The following is a 22,773-nucleotide window of genomic DNA, read 5'->3' as shown; positions in this document are numbered from 1 at the left end:
TTCGAATGTACATTTGTAAGCCTTAATATGTGCTCACTCACTCATCTTAACCTGCATGCACACCAAATGCTTGCTGGCATGGGTGAGCATCAGTGTGGCTTTTGTATTACTGTAACCTATACATATAGCCCCCCCACCCTTTTTTTTATAATAAGTGATGCAAACACCTGCTTGCAACTGCTCTCACCTGCAAGCATTTGGTGTGAACACGGCCTTATCTATGGATCAGGTGAAGTCATAGCAAGGATTTCATGTCAAACACAGACCTTTGTCCAGTGTCACATGTTCAATTGAAACTTTGCTAGAAGTACACTAACAGTTCATGATGGCTGGAAAACCTCCAAACCACCAAAAGGGGTTTGTTTGCTGATAAATCCTCATTATGACTTCCCTCCAGCCAGCAAGTATGAGCAGAGAAGGAGCACAAACTACAGACTGTACAGTAAATCATTTTAATTATCTTAGAAGTTTTTTTTTTTTTTTAGTATTACCCATATATACATTATTTAATACTTTACACCCATGACAATTTATACAGTACTAAGAACACCTACGAGACATAATTAGAGGAAAATGTTCAGAGACACTGCTTTAGAAACAAGGCAGGTACAATACAGAGGAAATACAGTACTGTACATGAACGAGAAGGATGAAGGATATTAGAGGTTATAGGTGGCTGGCTAGCAGTTACCCTGGGAATTACCATACAAAGCATGGCTATAATACTGATAACCCACTTTACAATGAGCACTCTCAGGCAGGTAACTCAGCAAAAAATACACAACTCTCAGACTCATATCACTGGAGAATTAATATGAATGTTTTGCCACAATATTGATAACCAACTATACAATAACCACTCTTTGGCAGAGAACTTAACAACAAATACACAAAAAGACTCACACCAAGGTTAGATCTATCAGACATTTTGTATTTCCTTTCCCTTTTGATGAACTGTGGTAGCAGTATCCCTAGGTTTGTCAGAAACGTGAACCAAGTGGACTGGTGGCTTTAAGCTGATCTTCTACAGTTCATCATCTTCCTTTTGGGGGATGGGGAAATAGCTGAGGGCCATTTGTATAACCCAGCAGTTGAGCAACCTGGTTATACTGGTGCCACCACACAAAGGTATCCCTCTCCAGCACATCATACGACAGACGGAGAGCTAAAATAAAACTGTCCAGTCACAGCAGCCATAGTTTGAAGTCAGTCCTAAGTTGAATTAATCATCCTCTGCTGAATCAAACCTTATGAATACAAAGACAGAGGAATGAAGAGAATATACTGTAAAAGAAGGATAAAAGAGAAGGTGAGAGATAACCGATGAATAAAACGACTGAAAATGGAAAGAAGAAAATGAAAAAACTAATGACAGGAAATACAGTGGCAGGAAGTAAGGAAACAGGATGAGAAGTATGACAGTGAATGATAAACCAATGAGTGAAAAGTTGGACAATGGAAAGAAGGAACTGAAAGAGGGCGTAAGAGAAAAGGTGAGATATAAACCAATGAAAAGAGACAGGGGAAGGAAAAGACAAACTGAAACAAAGGATTAAAGACTGCTAACACTGCCAAAGGAATGCACGATGGTCTACATAATTTGCCATAATTATTTAATGAATACAAAAGAACAACGAATCCCAAGACTGCGTTTGTATGGCTTCATCTCTGATTCCATAAATCCCTTTCAAAGACCAAATTCCAAAGAGTAAAAAGGGTGTCTCTTTGTCTGTGGAAAAACTATACCAAAGCTGAAAGTACCTCGGTGAAGAAATAAAAGAATGTGACCAGACTGAAAAAAGCCTGGAAGAAGAAAGAAACAGTAAATACAGTGGGTCTTCACACTGTGGTGTGAAGACCTAAACAGAGGATAAGAGAGAAGGCAAATGATAAAATGACGAATAAAGAGACTGACGAAGGAGAAATACAGGATAAGAGAGAAGATGAGTGAACATGCTTGTTGCCTGGTGGTGAAAGCAGGGAAAAAGAAACGTGCTAACCTTCTTGACAAGGCCATTGTCGTAAGACTGTGGGTAAAAATGTGAAACATCGTCGGAATCGTCATCGGACTCAAGCTGGTGGTGGATCCCATGAACCTGGAGATGGTGATTTGTAGATGGTCTTTATTTTGCTTATCCCTACTACAGGATTTATTTAGTTTCATTTAGTTTCACTTACAAAGCCTCCAACATGCTTGCAAGTGTCAGCCTTGGTCACCTCTTAGCAGCTCTCCAGGGTCAATGCATGAAACCATGTTGATGCCTTTCTAAATGAAAGTAAAGGTTTACCCTGGAGTAGGTTGTCCCACAAGAATTTTAAGAAATCTCAGGAGGTAATATTATGGCTTATTCTGAGTAAAAAAATGTTAGTTTAACATGGGTCTAACTACCACCCATAATTAATCCATAAGGTCACCAGTCGAGTAACTGGCCACTCGTGAGTTTTGGGCTACATGGAAGTTGAAAATATTGACTCCGATAATTTCCTTAGTATCAGTACACAGGTATATTGCATTTAAGACAAACAAATATCCTGAGAAAATAGCTTTGACGTAATATCAAGTACTTGCTGCACAATGTTATGCTTTGATTCTGTCATAAATAATGAAAATAATAAGCCATTTCTCAAACTGTGAAAAGATGAATGGTCTTTGAAATTGTGTTTTCCTATTAACCCCTTCGGTACCAGACCTCCTACTGCACGTGACGTGGTGTATCCCAGCTTTCTCCCATGGAGTACTGGTGCAATATTATACCAAATAAAAGTGTCATGTATCTTATGTAACAAGGAACTATTCTAAACCGCTTTCTAGTAGATCTGAATGGAGTAAATTATATATATCAATAATAGTAATACTAATACTAATACTAATAATAATAATAATAATAATATTTATCATCAACAATACTCACAGAGAGAGGAAATTACCTCTCAGTCAAAAAAGCATTTGAATGCATCTCTAGGTGTTGTAAGGGGTGAGGGACCTAGGGCAGGATTTATGTCTGAGAATTGTGCAATGGAGCGTGGTTTTTCTTCTGGCCGCTTATCATTGAATATGTCCGACAACAAGCACCAGCCTCCCTCCACGACACGTTCCTCAATATCACTCGTTTCGTCACTTATTTCACTGCTTGAGAGGTTGTCATCACTCTCAGTTCCACTATCATCTGGTATAAATTCTTCACCAGAACTATCACTGAGCTCCTCCGCCATGTTGAGAAAAAAAAACGGCAGAAAAAACAGCGAAAAAAACAGCACAACACCCCCCTGACTGACCACAGTAAGCAACTGATTGGTTGAGCTGGCTTGCTGATAGAGCACAGACGTCACAGAGTCCCTAACCAAGAGTTCCCTGTAACTGGACGAGACCGAAAAGGGGAGGAGCTATAATTGGACTAATAGGTGTGTCCCGCATTCTGTATCAATGCCTGGGCCAGCTGCTCTGTACTTCCCAGACTCATCACAATAATTTGACGTCGGGGGAAACGTCATGGCCCTGCCGACCGGATGGATCATGACTTTGTATTTACGTCATGGTACCGAAGGGGTTAAAAGCAATTTCCATGCATAACATAGTTATGCTTGGAATCATGTCAAAGCTGTTTCTGCTGGTTATTTATGTCTTAAATGCAATTTACTTGATATAATGTACAAATTATTTTCACACGATATTTATCTACATTAAACGCAATTTGTGCTACTACTACAGATATAAGCAACGTCAATATTTTCAATGTCCTTGTAGTCTAAAACACACAAGCTGCCAGTTATAGCTATGCTATTGTTAAGGACTGGATCCATGCTGATATAACATTTTTTACTTAAAATTAGCCCTAAAATAATGTTCTCAAGTTTCCCAAAAATTTCACTTGACACTGTATACCAGTAGTCGATTCCAAAATTACACTTAGACCAGACCATGATTTACTCTCTTCCACACCTGCATGGCCACACTCCCTCATTCTAACTTCATCATCCATAACTATATTTCTAATTCTGATCTGGCTATAGTTCCAGGTAGAGGAGTTAGGGTGAGGGAGCATGGGCGGGTGCAGAAGGGCGTGAGTCATAGGTGAGATAATCTAATTTGAAATGGACTGCTGGAGGTTCCTGGTCTGGAGAGGGTCAGCGATTACTCTCTTTCAGTATGGAGATGTCTCTTGAAATTTTATCTTTGCTACTACCTGCCAAATCATTCATTCTAATAAAATATTACGGTATCTGGAAACAGCAAGAAGGAAATGAAACAGTTGTCTTGTACCAAACAGGTTAAACGTCTGAATACAGTAATGTCTATCATCATCATCAAAAGTATCTATTCATTACACAGATTCGCACTAGATCTGCAAGACTTATTCAGCTCGGCTGGCAAACAGCTCTCATGGTGATGCAGTTCATCATCATCATCAGCAGCAGCAGTTTGAGTATCCACTGCAGGACCAGCCTATCCTGACCGAAGTCGGGACGATACAGCCAATGTATCTCTACCAAGTGGCTTAGGCTGTCTGGTAGAGATTGTATATAGGGTGAGAAGTGCTTGTAAGCGTAATTGTAGTGTTGGAGTGGCTTTGGATGTGTGTGTAGTCTGTGAACCAAGTGTAATCGGCCCGCGCAAGCCGACTGGGTGCAAGCATACTTTATAGTAAGCGACACTGGTTCAACCACAGCACCCTTTGTGTCCGCCAATGCAGTGCGTGGCTGGGTGAACACTCCCAAAGTTTATTACCCTGGCGGGACGCGAACCCTGGTTCACCCATGTACGAAACACACACTCTACCACTGTACCACAGAGGTTCCTAAGAGTGGTCATTTTCCTATGTTGCATAAAACTTTGAGTAGCAACACTTAAAACAGTGTAGCTATAAAAGACATCACCATAATGTAGGAGTTCAGGCAAGCATTATGGTTGGGAGAAAACAAACTGACAAAAAATAAGTCTCCAACGTAAAAACTACACATCTACGTAAAGTATATGGACTCTTGAAAAAAATAAAAAGGTAAATCAGAACGATGAGAGAATAGTACTGTCACTACTTCAGGCCTGGTGGTGCGCAAAGGAGGAAGATGATACTTGAGGATACAGCCACTTCTTGTCATATTTTTTTTTTTTATTATTATTATTATTATTATTATTTTTGCAACTACAGTAATCCCTCCTTTATCCGGACATAATAGAGCCAAAGGCAAGTCCGGGTAGTGGCAACATCCGGATAATGAACACTATTCCCCTACCATACCCAGACTCAACCTACACCCACCTCCAACCTATCTATCTATCTATCTATTGCCAGACACCTCAATCTCGTTTGGGGTGGCCACAAACAAATCGCCTCTAAGTCGCCCTGTCCCCCGCCATTTCACTGCCCTGCCCCCAACTCACACCCCCCTCTCTCATATACCTCTCCACCCCATCCCTCCATCTCATCCTCGGCCTCCCCCTCCCTCTTCCCCCCTCCACCTCACTCACATACACTCTCTTCGTCAGTCTTTCACCCTCCATCCTCTCCACATGGCCAAACCACCTATACCTAACCTATTTGTACCGTACCTATGCTTAACTTGGCAGTTTTCTGGTCATTCAGGCATATCTAGACATCAAAACACACACAGGAATATCAAGAGTAATGGTAAACACCAAGAAAATCATGCAGAAAAACCACTGAAAACCAAAAAACACCTAACCTAAACACAACTGTATGTACAATACCCATCCTTATTTTGGCAGTGTTTTCCGGTCATTTCGCCATATTTTGACATCAAAACATACACAGGATTATCCAAAATAATTTTCAACACCAACAAAACCATGCAAAGAAAACAATAAAAACCAAAAAACGCCCTACCTATACCACTGTATGTAGAGCACCCTTCCTAATTTTGGAACTGTTTTCCCTTCCTAATTTTGGCACTGTTTTCAGGTCAATCTACCATATTTAGACAGCAAAACACACACAGGAATAACCAAAGTAATGCTAAACACCTAGAAAACCATAGAAAAAAATAAAATAAATAATGAAAACCCAAAAATATCCCAACCTATACATGATTGTACGTACAGTACCCCTCTTAATTTTGCCGCTGTTTTCAGATCAAACTGCCATACTTACACATCAAAACACACATAGGAATATTCAAAGCAATGCTAAATACCAAGAAAACCATGGGGGGAAAAAAAAAAAAAAATCTATCTATCTATCTATCTATAGCCCGACGCCCTAATCCCGCAAAGGGTGGCCGCAGACAAAACGCCTCCAAGTCACTCTGTCACCCACCATTTGACTACCCTCCCCCCAACTCACCCCCCCTTCCCTCATATACCTCTCAACTCCATCCCTCCACCTCATCCAAAAAACACCCTCCCTGTACACCACTGTATGTAGAGTACCCCTCCTAGTTTTGGCACTGTTTTCAGGTCAATCTGCCGTATTTAGATATCAGCACTCATATAGGATTATCCATATTAATGCTAAACAACAATAAAGCTTGCATAAACAAAAAATGAACAAAACACTGACAACAGTTTGAAAATCTGTTGTCTGTGACGAGTGATTGCTCCCAGGCTCACAGAAAATTCCAAGGCCAAATATGTCAATGGAAATTGGTTATATTGGTATAAATAGTATACTGTACTATCATCTTCACTGGTCTTTAAGATAAGCTAATAAAAACTTACAAGTAAAAGTACAGATATATAGCAAGAATGACAAGTAAAAGCCCCTCCTCTCTTCCTATTTCTCGCATCTTTCCTGTCACTTCTTATTGCTTTTCTTTCCTTTACAGGTGGCTTTACATTGAGTGACAAGCCAAATGGTTTCCTGTAAGCCAAGAAACCATTTACAACGCTGGGTGGTAACCATATAACCAAACCATACGTGCTCCCTACGTGTGAACAAGTGGGTTGGTGGAGGGTTAGTGCCCCTCCCCTTAAAACAAATAACTCAAAGTCAAATGGCCACCCCTTAAAGGATTATGGTGTCTGGCAATAGATAGATAGATAGACAAGTAAAAGCGCAGAAATATAGCAAGAACTGTGTTCAGGAATAAAACTTACTTTCAAATAACTTCCCATCAACCTAGTGCAAAATTTTGCCAGCACCTTCCAGGCATGGGCATAACTATGATTATAAATAAAAAAAAAAATCATAATCCAGGGCTCTGATTATGTAATCAAAATCAAATCATAAAAAATTAGGCAAGCAGTGTAATCATAATCAAATCATAGTCAAAAATTACGCTGCAGCATTAATCATAATCAAATAATAATCATATTTTTCTTGACAATAATCAATAATTAAAATGTGATTATTGTGATTATTTCTTTGTATTTTCCATGGTGCAGTTTTCTTTCAAGTAAATTAGCCAGTTACATACATGTTCCAGGTCCAAGTATGTTTTAAAGCTTAGTAGTTCACTACCTCACATGTTTTTCGTTTTCATTTTCGTTTTTAAAGGCTCCAACATGCTTGCACGTGTCGGCCTTGGTCACTTAATGGCGGCTCTCCACGCTGCACGATCCATTGCAGCCTCCCTGTTCCCTTAACCCTAAGGTCACACTTAATGACCTTGTCCCATGTCTTTCTCGGTCTACCCTCATAACCCCACCCTCAATATTAACACTTCTCACCTTTCTCACCCAATTATCATCCCCCATCCTCTCCACATGTCCAAACCACCTCAATCTACCTCTCCTCATCACAACACCAATACACTCCAGTCCAATCCTACCTCTCAACTCTTCCATTGTAAACCCAGCCCCTCCAGGCCTTGGACGCAGGGACGCACTGCACATACACCTAATCATTGTCATTTCTGTACGTCTGAGCCGACGAATATCTTCCTCCTTCGCTGCCCAGGTCTCACTACCATACAGCATTACACTCCTAACACATGCTGCATACAAAGACCCCTTAGCACGTAGGGAGAGCCCTCTCAATGTCAGGAGAGGCAAGAGCTCCCTGAACTTCTTCCAACCACATCTCACCCTAGCCACAGAGCTAGCTCCAGCCCCACAACATGTCTCCCAAATAACAAAACTCTTCCACACACTCAAGAGATTCACCAGCAAGTTCAATCCTTTCACGTCTGACAATCTCCACCTGCTCACCCCGACACCCCAAACACATAAAATCAGCATTATCTCGCAGTCTACCTCTGATACCACTACATCTCTTATGCACCCATTTATCACACACACTGCACAAGATGGAATTACTTCCCACGCCCTTGTGGCAAACTGCACATGGCCACTCTCCCTCGTCTTTGACAGTACCGCCACCAACCCTAGATATCATCACTTTTGTTTTATCTGCATTTACCCTTAAACCCTTTTGTACTTGTTTATCTCCTATGATATATCAGTCAAATACACACAGAGCCTATACATGTTCCAACAAGCTTGAAATATATGGCACCACCCAACACGTTTGTACATGCACATGCTGCTGACTATATAAGGCAGACATCTGGTAGAGATTCATCACTCCACTCCAGTCCTCAACAAGTACATCTCCGTATCATCATGGGGCCACCAATACTAGACCATTTTCATGGCAGCTCCAAGGCAGATCCTACTACTCAAGTGAAACTGAAATGCAAGCACTGTGACAAGTTTGTTAATGATAGCATTAGATGGACTTCAAATTTCCATACTCACATGAAGGTAAGATAACTTATAATTGTATCATTATGTACAGTACTAACAACTTTCTATAGGAAATGAGTTAAGCTGCTTGTTAATATTGTACTATTCTACAGTGATGGATCAACATTCACACCTGGGATTCAACCATATGACTATGTGATCAGTAGGACTCATGCTAACCATATGGTCCTGAATTCAATCCCAGGAGGGATTGCTTCATATTAGATTACTTGTATTTGCATCCCCAACCAATGACGTCTGTAAACTGCCTCTGAATCTCCAATGGTAAGGGGTGAATGTGTATAAAATTGTGTTCACCATCTTCCCCGTAGTCATGTGGTTAAATCACTCAGATTCACATGGATATGGTGGAATACTGTCATTATGTATCACCTCTTACTGCCACATTTCTGCATGCATTGTAGGTGTACTAAATTTATGATGCTTAAATGTTTAAATGGCATCAAATAAAATGCATATAAAGGATATAAGCCACACACCATTACAGTTGAGAGTGCTCGTTGGGAGAACACAATAATTAATGGTATAATAATGGGTGCTCTTGGATAACAATGTATAAATTCTGCACTGGCATCTGACATTCTTGAAGATGAATGCAGACCTCAGGCCAAAAATGCAACCCGATGGAACAGAGGAACAAGATGCTTCGCTCCCTTCTGAAGATTGATCCAATCAAGCTTGATCAGTTAGATTGTCCAGTAAAGCTAACCAAATATGAACTTAATCTCATCAAGGAAATAACTGACATCTTGACACCAATTGAAGTAGCAACTCTAGAGTGTCAGGGAGAGAATGTTGTAACATCAAGCAAAGTAATTATATGTATCCGTGGACTGAAAGCTGAGCTCGAACAACTATCACAGACATACAGGTCAAAGATGATTACTAAGCTCAAAAGCTCAATCGGGAGAAGGTTGAAGATCTAAGAAGACATGGAGATGTTTCAGCTGGCTTCACTCCTAGATCCCAGGCTTTAAGGTGGACTGGTGCTCACCAGAAGAAGTCAAGGTCATGAAATCTCTACTGAGGTCTAAAGTAGATGAAATTACGCCTAATGAAAGAAAGGTTCCCATCAGGAAAATAAGGATGCCCCACCCAAGAAGAAGTGCAAGCTGTTCAGATTTATGACACCATCAGCATCAACGAGCTCTTTCCTATCTACATCAACTCCATCACAAGTAGAATCCTACCTGAGTCAGCCAACAAGATTTGATGATGATGGTGATCCCCTTCTCTTCTGGCAACAGAACCACTCAACATTACCTGAACTAACGATACTGGCTCTCCAATATCTGTGTATCCAAGCATCATCAGCTCCAGCTGAGACACTTTTCTCTATTGCTGGGAAAGTCTATCGTCCTGAGCGATGTAGAATGACAGATGTTTGCTTTGAGGAGTTGATGTTTATCAAATGCAACCAACATGTAACTGAGAAGTAATGTAGCTTACATCAAATGTAGCCCAGAATAAATCAAGTGTATAATCATACTTTTCAGTTCTATACGTATCAATTGAGCAATTCTTTGTTTTCATTTTTGCTGTGCCCAACAAATTAATAAACTTACGGAGGACTTGAGGGACCATGATTTGAAAAGAATTTATAGAAGTGATGTATTAAAGCACACACCAATAAAACCCCTTACACAAAATATAAGTTTTTAATACCATTAGTTAGTGATTTAAACAGTTATTACCGTACTCAAATATGGAACAGTGCACCTGATAGATGTAATCTGCTAACTATTTAGGCATTGTCCTTAATCACTGCTAATCATTATTTTTCTATAAATAATCACAGTGAAATGTGATTATAATCATAATCTAATCATAATCATGCACAAATTGAAAAAAATCTAATCATAATCAAAAATACAAAAACCAAAGTAATCATAATCAGAAAAACAAAAGACAAGTAATCATAATTTAATCACAATAAAAAAATATTCCAGATGATAATCAAAATCAAATCATAATCATTTTTTATAATCATGCCCATGTCTGGCACCTTCCAAAAGTCAAGCACAAGTCTAGATGCAGAATTTCCTGAGCTTTCTCGTGGTCACTTCAGAATATCGATACGACCAATAGTAGTCTCATGCACTCATCATCAAACCCCCCAGAATCCTGACTCCACAGGACTAACCATTCACACTTACATGTTCACATCACCTATCAAACCAGTCAATGCAATACCTATCACATCACTGGGTAAAAACACAAGGGTTTAAGAGAGCATGTGGTACAACTCACAGGCAGGGGTGTTATCTCATTCTTCCGGTTGACCTCTGCTAATGCACCGGACACAAAGTCATCCCATTGCGTTGCAGTGTCCCCAGGAAGTTCCTGAAAAATGACATAATTATTATTTATTCGCCCTATGATATGATGTGGTAGGTGGGGGCGCCCATCATCCACTCACTCAATGTAGAGGTGCCATATGTTCTCCACACTAAGTGACAAGCCAAATGGTTTTCTGTACACTGGAAACCATTTACTACGCTGGGCGGTAACCATATAACCGGGGTTTCTGGCAGGGTTAAGTGTCCCCCAGATTCCCCTATCCAAAATCACTTAATCATGGCAGTTGTTTCAGAGAGCCTCGGAGGGCCCAATATCTGCCCAGGGTCCCAACCAAATGGGCAGACTAGCATGGTCATGTGGAATGTGAGAGATGTGAATGAGGAGAGCAAGAGGGTGGAAGTGGTGCATGTGTTCAAGAGTGCGAGACATGCCGTAATGGCACTGTGTGAAACGAAGATGAAAGGGTGCGAAGTGGAGAAGTGGGAGGGTGTGAAATGAGTAAGATGAGGAATGAATGGGCAAGGAAGATGCAAGGAAGGAGTTGCTTTGTTGATGAATGAGGTGTGGCAGAGTTGAATGAGAGACTACAAATGTGTCAGCTCGAGGTGTAGGTATGTCAAGTTCAAGTTTGAGAATGTGAAACTGGCAGTGATTGTAGCATATGCACTGTGTGAGGACAGGAGTGAGAGAGAGAGAAAGACAGGTTTTGGGATGAACTGGGTGAAGTAGTGGGAGAAATGCCCAGGAGATATAAAGTGATTGTGATGGGGGATATGAATGGAAGAGTAGGCACTGGTCCTGAGGATGACATAATGGGTTGTAATGGAGTACCAGGAGAAAATTATAATGGGAAGAGACCAATCATGTTTACAGTGCTCTGCTCTCTCTATCCCCATTCATCAGGCTTTCAAAATATTCTTTCCATCTGGTCCTTACTTCATCTTCGATACCCGGTACTCCGTTACTAACAAACGGCCGATACTTTGCTGATACCGATACCGATACTTTTTTATTTTGATTTTCTTTATTTGATTTTACTTTGATTTATTTGATGCCGGTAACGTGAGTGTTGTTAATGCAGGAGAAATATAGTAATCGATATATAATATTAATATATGATAATGTTACATCATATATGTACTGCAATTATTATATAATATCATAATCATCTGTTTATCAGTGTCATAAAACATGAGTATCTTGAATCACACACACACACACACACACACACACACACACACACACACACACACACACACACACACACAAAAGGGGCCGATATTGCCGATACCAATACTATCGGCACATCCCTACTACACACTAATCCACTTGCTGTTCAAGCCCCCCAAATCCTGTCTCTGTGTTCCCAAAACAAATGCACAGCGAGTCACCTGAATTAGCTGCTTGATGCGGTGCTCATTGGGGCCAAACTCAGCCTGTTGTACGATGGTGTTGGCCACTTGCCGCAGGTGGCCCATGTACCCTCGCAGATTGTGCAGCTGCTTACCACTGTGGGAGGTAAAACAGACATGGTTACATTAAGGCTCTACACGCTCATTGGGATGATAACAATAATCTTCTTAAATTATCATCATCATATAGCCTTTACATACTTAAGGGCAGGATAAAGGTAATTCCTTTACATATCACCATAATCATCATCATTCAAACCTCTTTTCCTACCCAAAGAAAGGAAACATAAATGTAGGTTGTTGTTGTCTGGACCAAGTTCAGCTGGACATAACACGATTTACCGCATGCTGATGAAGGGCAACTTTGGCCTGAGGCCTATCAATGTTATATTCAGATACCGGTAAGCCTCTGGTCACATCAACAACATGGGTGTACTTACTCTTACAATTCAGTGGTCTCTTAAAGTTGCCAGTGCTCTGGACTGCAGGACAAGGGAACCTTAAGCCCGCAGTCCACTTGTGGAGAGATGCAATTTCAGTCTAAGTCAACTTAGTTCACATTCGTAACAATCTGAGGTAACAAAAACAATACTTACTCTTGTGATTCCATGTCTGTTCATAAACTGTAGAAGGGTGACTCAAGCCTGCAGTGAACTGGGTTCACACTGAGATGATCCTGGATATACTTACTCTTGTGATTCAGTGGTCTCTTCATAAGCTGCCAGTATTCGTTGGATGATGCGACACTGTGAAAACAACTGTGTGAGGAGATAGTGGTTAGCGGGGCTCTGGGGTGAGGTGGGAGGCGGCGCATGGCTTACGATGGCAGTAAGGCATTGTACTACTTGTGTGTGCAGGAAGTTGTTTAGCATGAACCTGAAAAACAGGTCCTGAAAGATAAACAAGATTAATTCATTAATATTCATCATCATACTTGGGCATGCAAGAAGTTGTTAAGCATGAACATGAAGAACAGATCCTGTATGAGCAATAAAAATAATCTTCAGCATCACCAAGATCATTACCATCACCATCAACATCATCTATTACCATCATCCCACCCAATTTTTCCCACCCAAGGATGGAGTTATGTACTGAGCAAGAAAAAGCCTAACAGGGGGAGAACTATCAACAGCATGCCCAATTCAGTGGGCCACGTACTCAATTGTTCACCACTCGAGCCTCCAGAGGGCCAGAATCCTGACTCCACCTCATAAGCACATCATCCATACACATGTGCTTCCTATTATCTACTAGAGTCAACCTGATGATTATGAAGTTAAAAAAGGAAAGGGATACCCAAGTGATTGTTGTAACAATAAACCATCCATCCATCCATCATCCAATCCTATGTCACCCCTTGAGAAGCGTAAGAGCCCGGGGCTAGGCAAGTTGGTCCCGACATTTAAGATGAGAGTGACCAGCCTCACTCATCCCTGAGTGGCATTACATGAGCAACACACCCCAACTACCCCTTGGATATAAACCTTCACTGGCTCAATCCGACTGGAACGCAATAATTACCCACTGAACCACCATGCGCCAAAATTTGGTTATATGGTTACCACCCAGCATAGTAAATGGTTTCCTGGTGTACAGGAAACCATTTGGCTTGTCACTCAGTGTAGAGTCACCCACAGGCAGAAGGAAGAGGAAAGAATGAAGGAAAGAATGACAGTAAAGGGAGTGTAAAGTCACTCGTAGGCAAAAGGATGAGGAAAGAAAGAAGGAAAGGAAGAGGAGGAGGATGGAAGGAAAGAAGAATGGAGGAGAGGAAAGGGCAGACACCCAACAGCAGCACTACATCGAGTGAGTGGATCAACTATAGTGTGCTCTAATCTGATAAAGATCCCTAACCCCTTGAGATCCACGGATGTTAGCTTAGGAATCCATGCATTAGGTTCTCAACTGCCAATTTATTATGAACACAAAGTTATTAATACTTCCAGTATAATGTACTTCACTAATCCGTACATAATTACAAATCCTCACAAACAAAACCACATGGGCAGCTCACCATGAGATACTGCACAGTGTTGAGCTGGTATAGTGCTTCATGGACTATGGGGTCATTTGCAGCCACCAGGGCAGCCACTAACGTCACTACCTGTAACCGCGTACTGCCCAGTGGCTCTACTTCAGCACCATATGCCGTCAACAGCAGCCCTTTCTGTTAGGGCCAAAGGGCAGGGTTTATGCATCATATAAGTAGACATGAGAGGGATTCTTGCAAGAGAGGGGCTCTAGACATGGGAATGAAAGAAACTCTTTGACAATACTCAACATAACGTTGACAAAAACAGAGAAAATCTTAACATAGTACACATGCCCTTAAGAACATGCCTTCCTGGACAAGACGAGGAATATGAGTTACGGCTTAAAACAAGGGGACAAGAAAGGACCTATTTAACTATCCACCATCTTTTACTGCTCTATCGGTAGTGTAGAATCCTAAGGTTAGGCTACTTACACCATACATTAATGGCAAGACTGACCAGCTGTTCTTCCTATGTGATCATTAAGCCCCGACCATCCCACAGATGTACACCTTCAGGGGTCACACCCAATGGAGTGCATGAGGAACATATTAATGATGCACAACACTCATGGCAAAAGCAGAAGGGAAATTCCAGAGGCCAGATGACTTGATTTGGTTAAAGAAAAGCTTTATATCTTCTATCAATCACAGAACAAAACAAGGACTGGTGAACCTTGGGTGGATGAAGAAGGATCTCATGGAGGCTGGGAAGGCGCTTGGCAATGGTTCGTGCCACCACATTTCTCCTTTTCTCCACATTGCTGACATCACCTGCCATCAAGGACCCGTCTTGATGCTGGCTATTGGAGAAATAGGATTATTTTAGACTTTCATAACTTGGCTACTCAATTAACAAGATTATTTTGCTCTTTAATATCAGTCACTTCACTTAGGGAATAGGTTAAAATATCATCCTCAGCCACACCTATTTTTGCCACATAAGGATGGGATAAGGCAGGATCCAGAAAGCAAGAAATGGCAGGATCTACAGTGCATGGAAAGAGAAAGAAAGAGACAGAGGAGAGGCAAGGAAAATGAAAAACTAATCACCAGCACACCCAGTGAAATCAGCCATACATTCATTCATTACCAAGTTTCTCCTTTTCCCCCCACACTGTCACTAAACTCTTTTTACTCTAACTTGACCTAAAACTGTCATGTCTTCATCTTGAATGGTGGGTTGTAACAAGAGATTAAAGCTAGAATATGATACCAGTCATGAAGATGTGCAACAGACAGTATGCAGAGCCACAGCATTATCCTTTTCTGCCACTGGGGTACAGGAAATAGGTAATGAAATTCTGGGACAGGTTTAAGCAAAAGAAGTATAATTTCATCTACAATGTCCCTACCTAAAATCTCTGTCACTATTTTATTTCACCTTTCTCCTCCTTGTGGTTTCTCTATGTATTGCTTTTCATCTTCCTGTTGTTGCTGCTGCTGCTGCTGCTGCTGCTGCTGTTGATTCTGCTGGAGCATAATATTGTGTGGCTGAAGTTGGAGTGGGGAGCGAGCAGCCAGTAACGTAAGCAGGACGTTGATGACATGGGAAAGGGATGACTCATTGCGCTCCTCATGTAGTAACAAGTCCAGCATCTTGTTTATCATCTCCTCACTGATGAACGATAGTTTGCTATTAAAATGTGAATGTGGTGAAATTTTTTTGGCCTATCTGATGGACCCAAGATTCCATGGGCTTGAAAGATAAGCAAATGGAGGCATGGCCCAATGAATTGGACAAGCTGAGACTGTCTGGACATTGCTGCTCCTTACCCTGCCCTAGGGTGAGAAAGGAGGTCCGGATGATGGAGAGAGAGAGAGAGAGAGAGAAAAAAGCATTGGGGAAAAAAAAAAAAAAAAAGAGAGAGAGAGAGAGAGAAAGATAAAAAATATATAAATAAAAAAGTGAAACAAACTGATGGTGAGTGAGGACATGAATCCACTGCAGTCCTCATTTAGTAACAGACCCAGCATCTCGTTTATCATCTCCTAACTGCAGAAAAAACAACATTAACACAAAACAATTTTAAAAAGGAGGTACGTGGGGAAGCTCACCATCCACTCACTCAATGTAGTGCTGCTCTTGGATGCCTGTCCTTTAATCTCTTCTTTCCTTCATTCCTCTTGTCTTTCCTTCATTCTTTCCTCTTCCTTCTGTCTACAGATGACTCTACGTTGAGTGGCAAGCCAAATGGCTTTCTGTACACCAGGAAACCATTTACTATGCTGGGTTATAACCATATAACTAAATTATGGCATATGGTCTCATCTTAAATGTCGGGACCAACTGCCTAGCCCCATGCTCCTACGCTCCTTATGGGGCAACGTAGGATTGGATGATGGATGGTGGTTTAGTGGGTAATTACGGCACTCCAAGCGGACTGAGCCAGTGCAGGTTTATATCCAAGGGATAGTTGGGGTTTGTTGATCATGTAATACCACTCAAGGATGAGTAAAGCTGGTCACTTTCATCTTAAATGTATGGACCAACTTGCTGAGTGCAGGGCTCCTACGCTCCTCGTGGGGCGACACAGGATTAGATGATGAATGGTGAGTGAATGAAACTGTTACACTCATGCTGCCTCCTTTGGAGCATAAGGGTTCCAAGGCTGGGCTACTGTAGTCCAGACCATTTAAGGGAGACCCACCAATGCCCCTGGTAGTCCTATGTGACAGATAAATCTCTGGTCAACTTAAAGGACAAAGTATTAGACACAATACTGTAGTAACAAGGTATTCAAACAGTAACTGGATGACCCAGCATGTATAAGAATGGAAAATATAAAAAACATAAAGTGTGGTTCCACAGGCAGAGAATGGCAAGGACTAATGTGGCAAAAACAGCACTATGTAAGTGAAAGTGAAAGCTTGTGACCAGTAGCTAAATCCCTCACCCACTCAACATACAGTAAAAGTCCAATTATTCAGCATCTATGGGACCAGGCAAATGCCGAGTAATCGGATTTGCCAAATAATTGAAAAACCCACCAAGTCGGTACCTTATAGACCATGTACTGGTGAACACTTACACAGTATGTATTGGTTAACACTGTCATCACTACTTACAATATTACAAATGTGTGTAGAGAGAGTACTGTATACAGGTTGATGCTATACAATACTGTAATCAATACAGTACTATACCTGAATCTGAAAAATATAAAAATTAGTGAACATAACATGTGTAATGACACAGTAGGCCTAAAAGTCACAGAAAACACTTCTTGGACTGCCGAGACGATTCAAAGCATCTGCCGTACAATCAAAGACTTTCGTAAATGGGACTGATTTCTCAAAACTGACGAAATTTCAGATCTACTGAATAATCAGCTGCCGAGTAATTGGACTTTTACTATACTGTAGTATCTCCAACACTCCTTCCTTTATTCATCTCTCTCTCCTTAATATTTTACCTCCTAGATGCCTCCTTTCCTTTAACTGTCTTTCCTTAATATAATGCCTCCTATACTCCTTCCCCTCCTTAATACAGTGCCTCTCACCTTTCCTCCATCCCTTCCTCCATATTTGTCTTACCTCTCCACCATTGCCAGAAGCAGATTGGTGGCCAGGTATCCTCCCAAGTCATAGTCTTTAAAGCTGCTAAATCCCTTTCCCCTCCTTAGCATAGTACCTCCAGCACTCCTCCCTTCCTTCAACCCTTCCTCTATATTCCTCTCACCTTTCCAGCGTTGCCAGAAGTGGGTTGGTGGCTGGCTGTCCTTCCGAACCCGCGTCCCTGCATATGGTGCTGATCTCACACAGGATGTTATCAGCACTGGAGTGTTCATCAGGGTCTGCGTCGGGCGAGAGCCGACCCACCAACCTCTCCACCAGCTGGCACTCATTCAACCACTGAGGAAACAAACCAGCTACACTCTACTTTTATTTGGTGTATAAATGTCACTATAATTTACCTTCAAGTGGCATAAAACTGCCAGCTCCACATCTTCCACCAGCAGGCACTATACTCATTGTAATTTAATATGGCCTATGACACTGCAACAATTTCCACCAGTCAGCACTCCTTCAACCACATACAAAACAAACCAGCTATACTCCTGTTACTTTAATTTGGCATAAAACTGACATCTCCACAGCTATATTCTTTACTTTAACCACTTCGCACCCAAACACGCATGAGTGGTTAGTGGGCAGAGCTTCTGAGAGCTTCAGTGGCCTATACCAGATGCAGAAAACACTCCCACTCTGTACCACAGAGTGAAAAGCACTGAGAAAACATTGATATAAAAAAACGTAAAGGTGTAGGTTGCAGACACACTCACTGGGAGCAGCACGGACAAAAATACATATGTCCTGAGCATGAAGGGGTTAATTTGGCCTCTTCCACCAGCCCGCACTTGTTCAACCACTGAGGGGGAGTGGCCAGGTAAAATTACCAGCTATACTCTTCGCTACTTTAATTTGGCTCAGATTTCTGTCATTTTGGGCCCAAGCTTAACTGAATGTGAAACCAAGTCTGAAACAGCCTGGCCTGTCTGTTGGAAACTCCCCAGTTCCACACAAGGATGTGATCTCTCATCATTCTTGGGACAGCCTTTGTGACCAATCCTCTAGGCACAGTAGGTTGGTGGTCTTACAATACTCTGTGCAAAGAAGAAACTTTGCTTCCCAGTTCAGTTGCACTTGGAGAACACATGTAAGTTAACCTTGAAGTGTGCATTTTCTGTGAAACCTGCACAAACATATGTAAGTTAACCTTGAAGTGTGCATTTTCTGTGAAACCAGCACAAACAGAAAATAACATTGATAAGGGTAACCAAACTATTTACCTTGTACATGACAACCTGCCACCCTAATAATTCACTAATTTTCAAAAAAAAAAAAAAAAAAAAAAAAAAAAAAAAAAAAAAAACTTCCAAAGTGGCATCACTGGGTACTAACTTTGCCTAAAACTGGCATTTCTCCATCTTGAATGCTGTGCTGTAACAACAGATTAACAAAACAATAACGTACTAGTCACAATGCAGTGTTTTGATGTGTAAAGCCTTGGTAGGGGCATGTGATGCAAGCTACAAAGGGACAATAATCTGGGTCAAGCTACAGTCAAATACCTGCAACAGCAATAGTGTAACTGCATGTTACCATGCCCGACTTCATCCAAAAAGCAGCAAAATATGATGGAATTCACTTTTTACCCCAAAATAAGACATGTGAAAAATTTACACATTTGGAGGTGTGGTGGGTAATACTTGGTATGTCTGCCTTGATGCCAAAATGACTTTTAAACACAGACTGATCTTCATTCATTCATTGCCAGACGCCATGTATCCCCAACGAGGTGGCCAAGGGCTTAGAGTTGTTTTACAGGGAGGGGCACTAATCCTCCACCAACCCCACTTGACAGACTGATCTTACTTTGCCTTAATACCGGCAAACCCAGATTTACGATACCTCTAGATGCAATACCCCAGAATAATGATGAAGGTAGAAATACTAACCTACCCCGCCCATCGTAGGCCTACCCTCAGTTTTGCATTCGTTTTTTTTTTACCAGTTTTGATGATATTTTAGACTTAAATTTTGTGTTTAGGCTGATTTGTAAACTGCTTTTAGACTTACTGTGTTTTCGTCATAGGTGGAATGAACACTGTCATTTGGGGTAAGGATTCTCCCTCATCACACGAGCTACAAAACAGTGTGGACAACTGAGCAACTCAACACAGAATATTTTGTTTGACCACTGAACTGTCACCTAACCCATCACGGAATACAAAATAATAATTTTAAATAAATATTAATGATTATAAAAACCTCATAGAGTAAATATTTCATGCAATGATGAAAACTGTGACTGATAAATCATGTTTACATTCAGGCTGTTCAAGGGAAAACACTTTGAAAATACAAAGGAATTTCTAAATAAATGTTGGCAAATAAGATAGAAGAAAATAAAGGAGCTCAGCAACCAGAACAGTAGCTAAAATGACATAAAGAGGGGTTTTTGAACAGGCTATCCCGATCGTATCATAAATCAATGAATCATGTGTTTAACATTCGGGATGTTCAAGGGAAAAACGCTTTGAGAATACAAAGGAATTTCTAAACAAATGTTGGAAAACAAGAGAAAATAAAGGAGCTAAGCAACCAGAACAGAAACAGACATAAAGACATAAAAAGGGACCATTGAAAAGGCTATCTCAATCGCATCATTGATCGCATTCCCTGTCAAAGGAATTCCGTCATAACCATATAACCAAATTTTGGCGCCTGGTGGTTTAGTGGGTACCGGGTAATTATTGTGCTCCAATCGGACTGAGCCGGTGAAAGTTTATATCCAAGGGGTGGTTGGGGTTTATTGCTCACGTAATGCCACTCAGGGATGAGTGAGGCTGGTCACTCTCATCTTAAATGTCAGGACCAACTGCCTAGCCCCGGGCTTCTATGCTCCTCATGGGGCAACGTAGGACTGGATGATGGATGGATGGATGAACATCCAACGATTCTCCGTCACAACAATTCGCACCCTGGATGATTCTGTGTCATTCATACATTATTATTTAATTGTCCTGGAACTGTATGATGGTGGGATTGTACTGTATACAATGCTGCTGTTTCTCTTCTACTGAGTTTGAGTACGAGTTGGAGATCGAATTCTCCAGTGACCTTGACTGTGTACAAGCAAGACGGGCACTGGTTTTAGGCTTAGGTTAGCTTCTTTTACTGCTGTAAGGCCATTTAGAATGGCTTTAAACTTTTTTTCGGACTTATTTGGGTGGGTTTAGGACCTGGTTGGGGGGGAAACCCAAGGCTAAAAAACGCATTCCTATACTGTACTTCACGTTAAATCTACCCCAAGATACGATATCCCGCCTAGCGATGGGCTTTTATGTAACCAATTGCAACGTTAAATTGGGGTATGCATGTATTCTCTTGTAAGTTATTTCATAATGTATTGTATAAATTATAAAGGTTCCAACATACTTGTATGGATCAGTCTTGGTCACCTAATGGCAGCTCTTCAAGCTGCTCAATCTCTGGCAGCCTCCCTATTCAGTCTCTTATCCCTGATGTCACACCATTAAAATCATGTGATTGTGTGTGCATGTGAGAAAAATACAAGCTTACCAAGTCTGTTGAAGTGCAGAAGACAGGTCAATACTGATACTATGCTTGGTGATGTGAAGGCTTACTGGGCCAAGAAAGTACATGTACAGTATATTCAAACAATAATAATATCCAGTCCTGAGATGCACCCACCTGATGCACACTCTGCCGGATCTCGTCTTCCTCCACATTGCAAATGAGGCGCAGGAGGAGATCCATGATGGCTGAGGTCCCCACATGGCACACGGCTAGCTCCACAAAATCACCTTTGGATTTTAAAAAGTCCAACACCTGGAAGCAAGTGAACTGATAGGAATACCAGTTCTAAAGAGAAGAGAAGAGAAAATACACTTTATAAGATACGCATAAGGGCAAGAGACATTGGTTGTTGGCTTTACAAGTGAGGTCTTTCTTCCTTCACAGCAAAAATAACAACAACAACAATGACATAACAGAGAGAATCACAACTGAGGCTACTGACTTAACACCTTGAATCAAATGACATATTATCATTCAGTCCTTGCTGATTTTGTATGATTATAAAGGGTGGTCCACATGAGAAGTTCCACTTAGGAGCTCCAACTGTTCCAAACTTAATAAACTGAGGAAATGGAAGTTAGACTTTTTGTTTTGTTTTCTTTACAAAATCTCCAACATGCTTGCATGTGTCAGCCTTGGTCACCTAATGGCAGTTTTCCACACTGCTTAATCTCTAGCAGCCTTTTAGTCAAGCCTGTTATCCCTAAGGGCACACTCCATGACCTTGTTCCAGGCCTATTTCAGCTTGCTGCTCACAACCCTACCCTTAACAATCACACCTTTAACCATCTGCACCCACTTGCTATCCTCCATTCTCTCCACATGCCTAAACCATCTCAATCTACTCCTTCTAATCACAACACTAATACATTCAAGTTCCATCCTTCCTCTCAACTCTTCATTCATAATCCTACTTCCCATGGTACCTTCACAGTTCCTCCAAGGAGCAGCATTATACAAATGACATGAATCTGTGGACAAACTTCGTAGGTGCTATGTGTCCATAATTCCGTATTTTATCTTCCATTTTCTTGATTTCAATTTGGCACACTCAGAGTTAATCTACAGAGATCTTCACAGATAACACTCCACTTCCACTCCACTGGGTGATTTGGGTGATTTCTCATCTCTTGTGGGAATGGCTCAGTCAACACTGTCAGTCTACCCTGCATCACATATCCATTTTCCACTCCCCTTCTACTCATGATTTCTCACGTGCTGCAGGGACAGTTCAGTCAGTATTATCACTGTCAACC

At 41.2% G+C, this 22,773-nt stretch overlaps 1 protein-coding gene across 1 annotated transcript in view; it reads right to left on the bottom strand.

Annotated features, from left to right (window-relative positions):
* fmt (phosphatase 6 regulatory subunit 1-like protein fmt) overlaps nucleotides 1-22,773 on the bottom strand; it is a 47,141-nt gene that overhangs the window by 11,119 nt on the left and 13,249 nt on the right. The window contains exons 6-14 of the mRNA XM_080271072.1: nucleotides 21,632-21,802; nucleotides 18,093-18,265; nucleotides 15,795-16,028; nucleotides 15,087-15,213; nucleotides 14,393-14,545; nucleotides 13,066-13,265; nucleotides 12,355-12,472; nucleotides 10,913-11,005; nucleotides 2,001-2,096 (exon numbers count right to left, since the gene is read on the bottom strand). Of these exons, the coding sequence (XP_080127198.1) occupies nucleotides 2,001-2,096; nucleotides 10,913-11,005; nucleotides 12,355-12,472; nucleotides 13,066-13,265; nucleotides 14,393-14,545; nucleotides 15,087-15,213; nucleotides 15,795-16,028; nucleotides 18,093-18,265; nucleotides 21,632-21,802 (1,365 nt within the window). The remainder of the gene's footprint in view (nucleotides 1-2,000; nucleotides 2,097-10,912; nucleotides 11,006-12,354; nucleotides 12,473-13,065; nucleotides 13,266-14,392; nucleotides 14,546-15,086; nucleotides 15,214-15,794; nucleotides 16,029-18,092; nucleotides 18,266-21,631; nucleotides 21,803-22,773) is intronic.

The sequence above is a fragment of the Coenobita brevimanus genome, chromosome 44, assembly GCF_032717465.1.
Source record: "Coenobita brevimanus isolate Jiangsu-jjx chromosome 44, ASM3271746v2, whole genome shotgun sequence".
Classification (NCBI taxonomy): Eukaryota; Metazoa; Arthropoda; class Malacostraca; order Decapoda; family Coenobitidae; genus Coenobita; species Coenobita brevimanus.
Note: the sequence above shows the minus strand (reverse complement) of the source record. Positions and strands in the feature narration are given on the sequence as shown.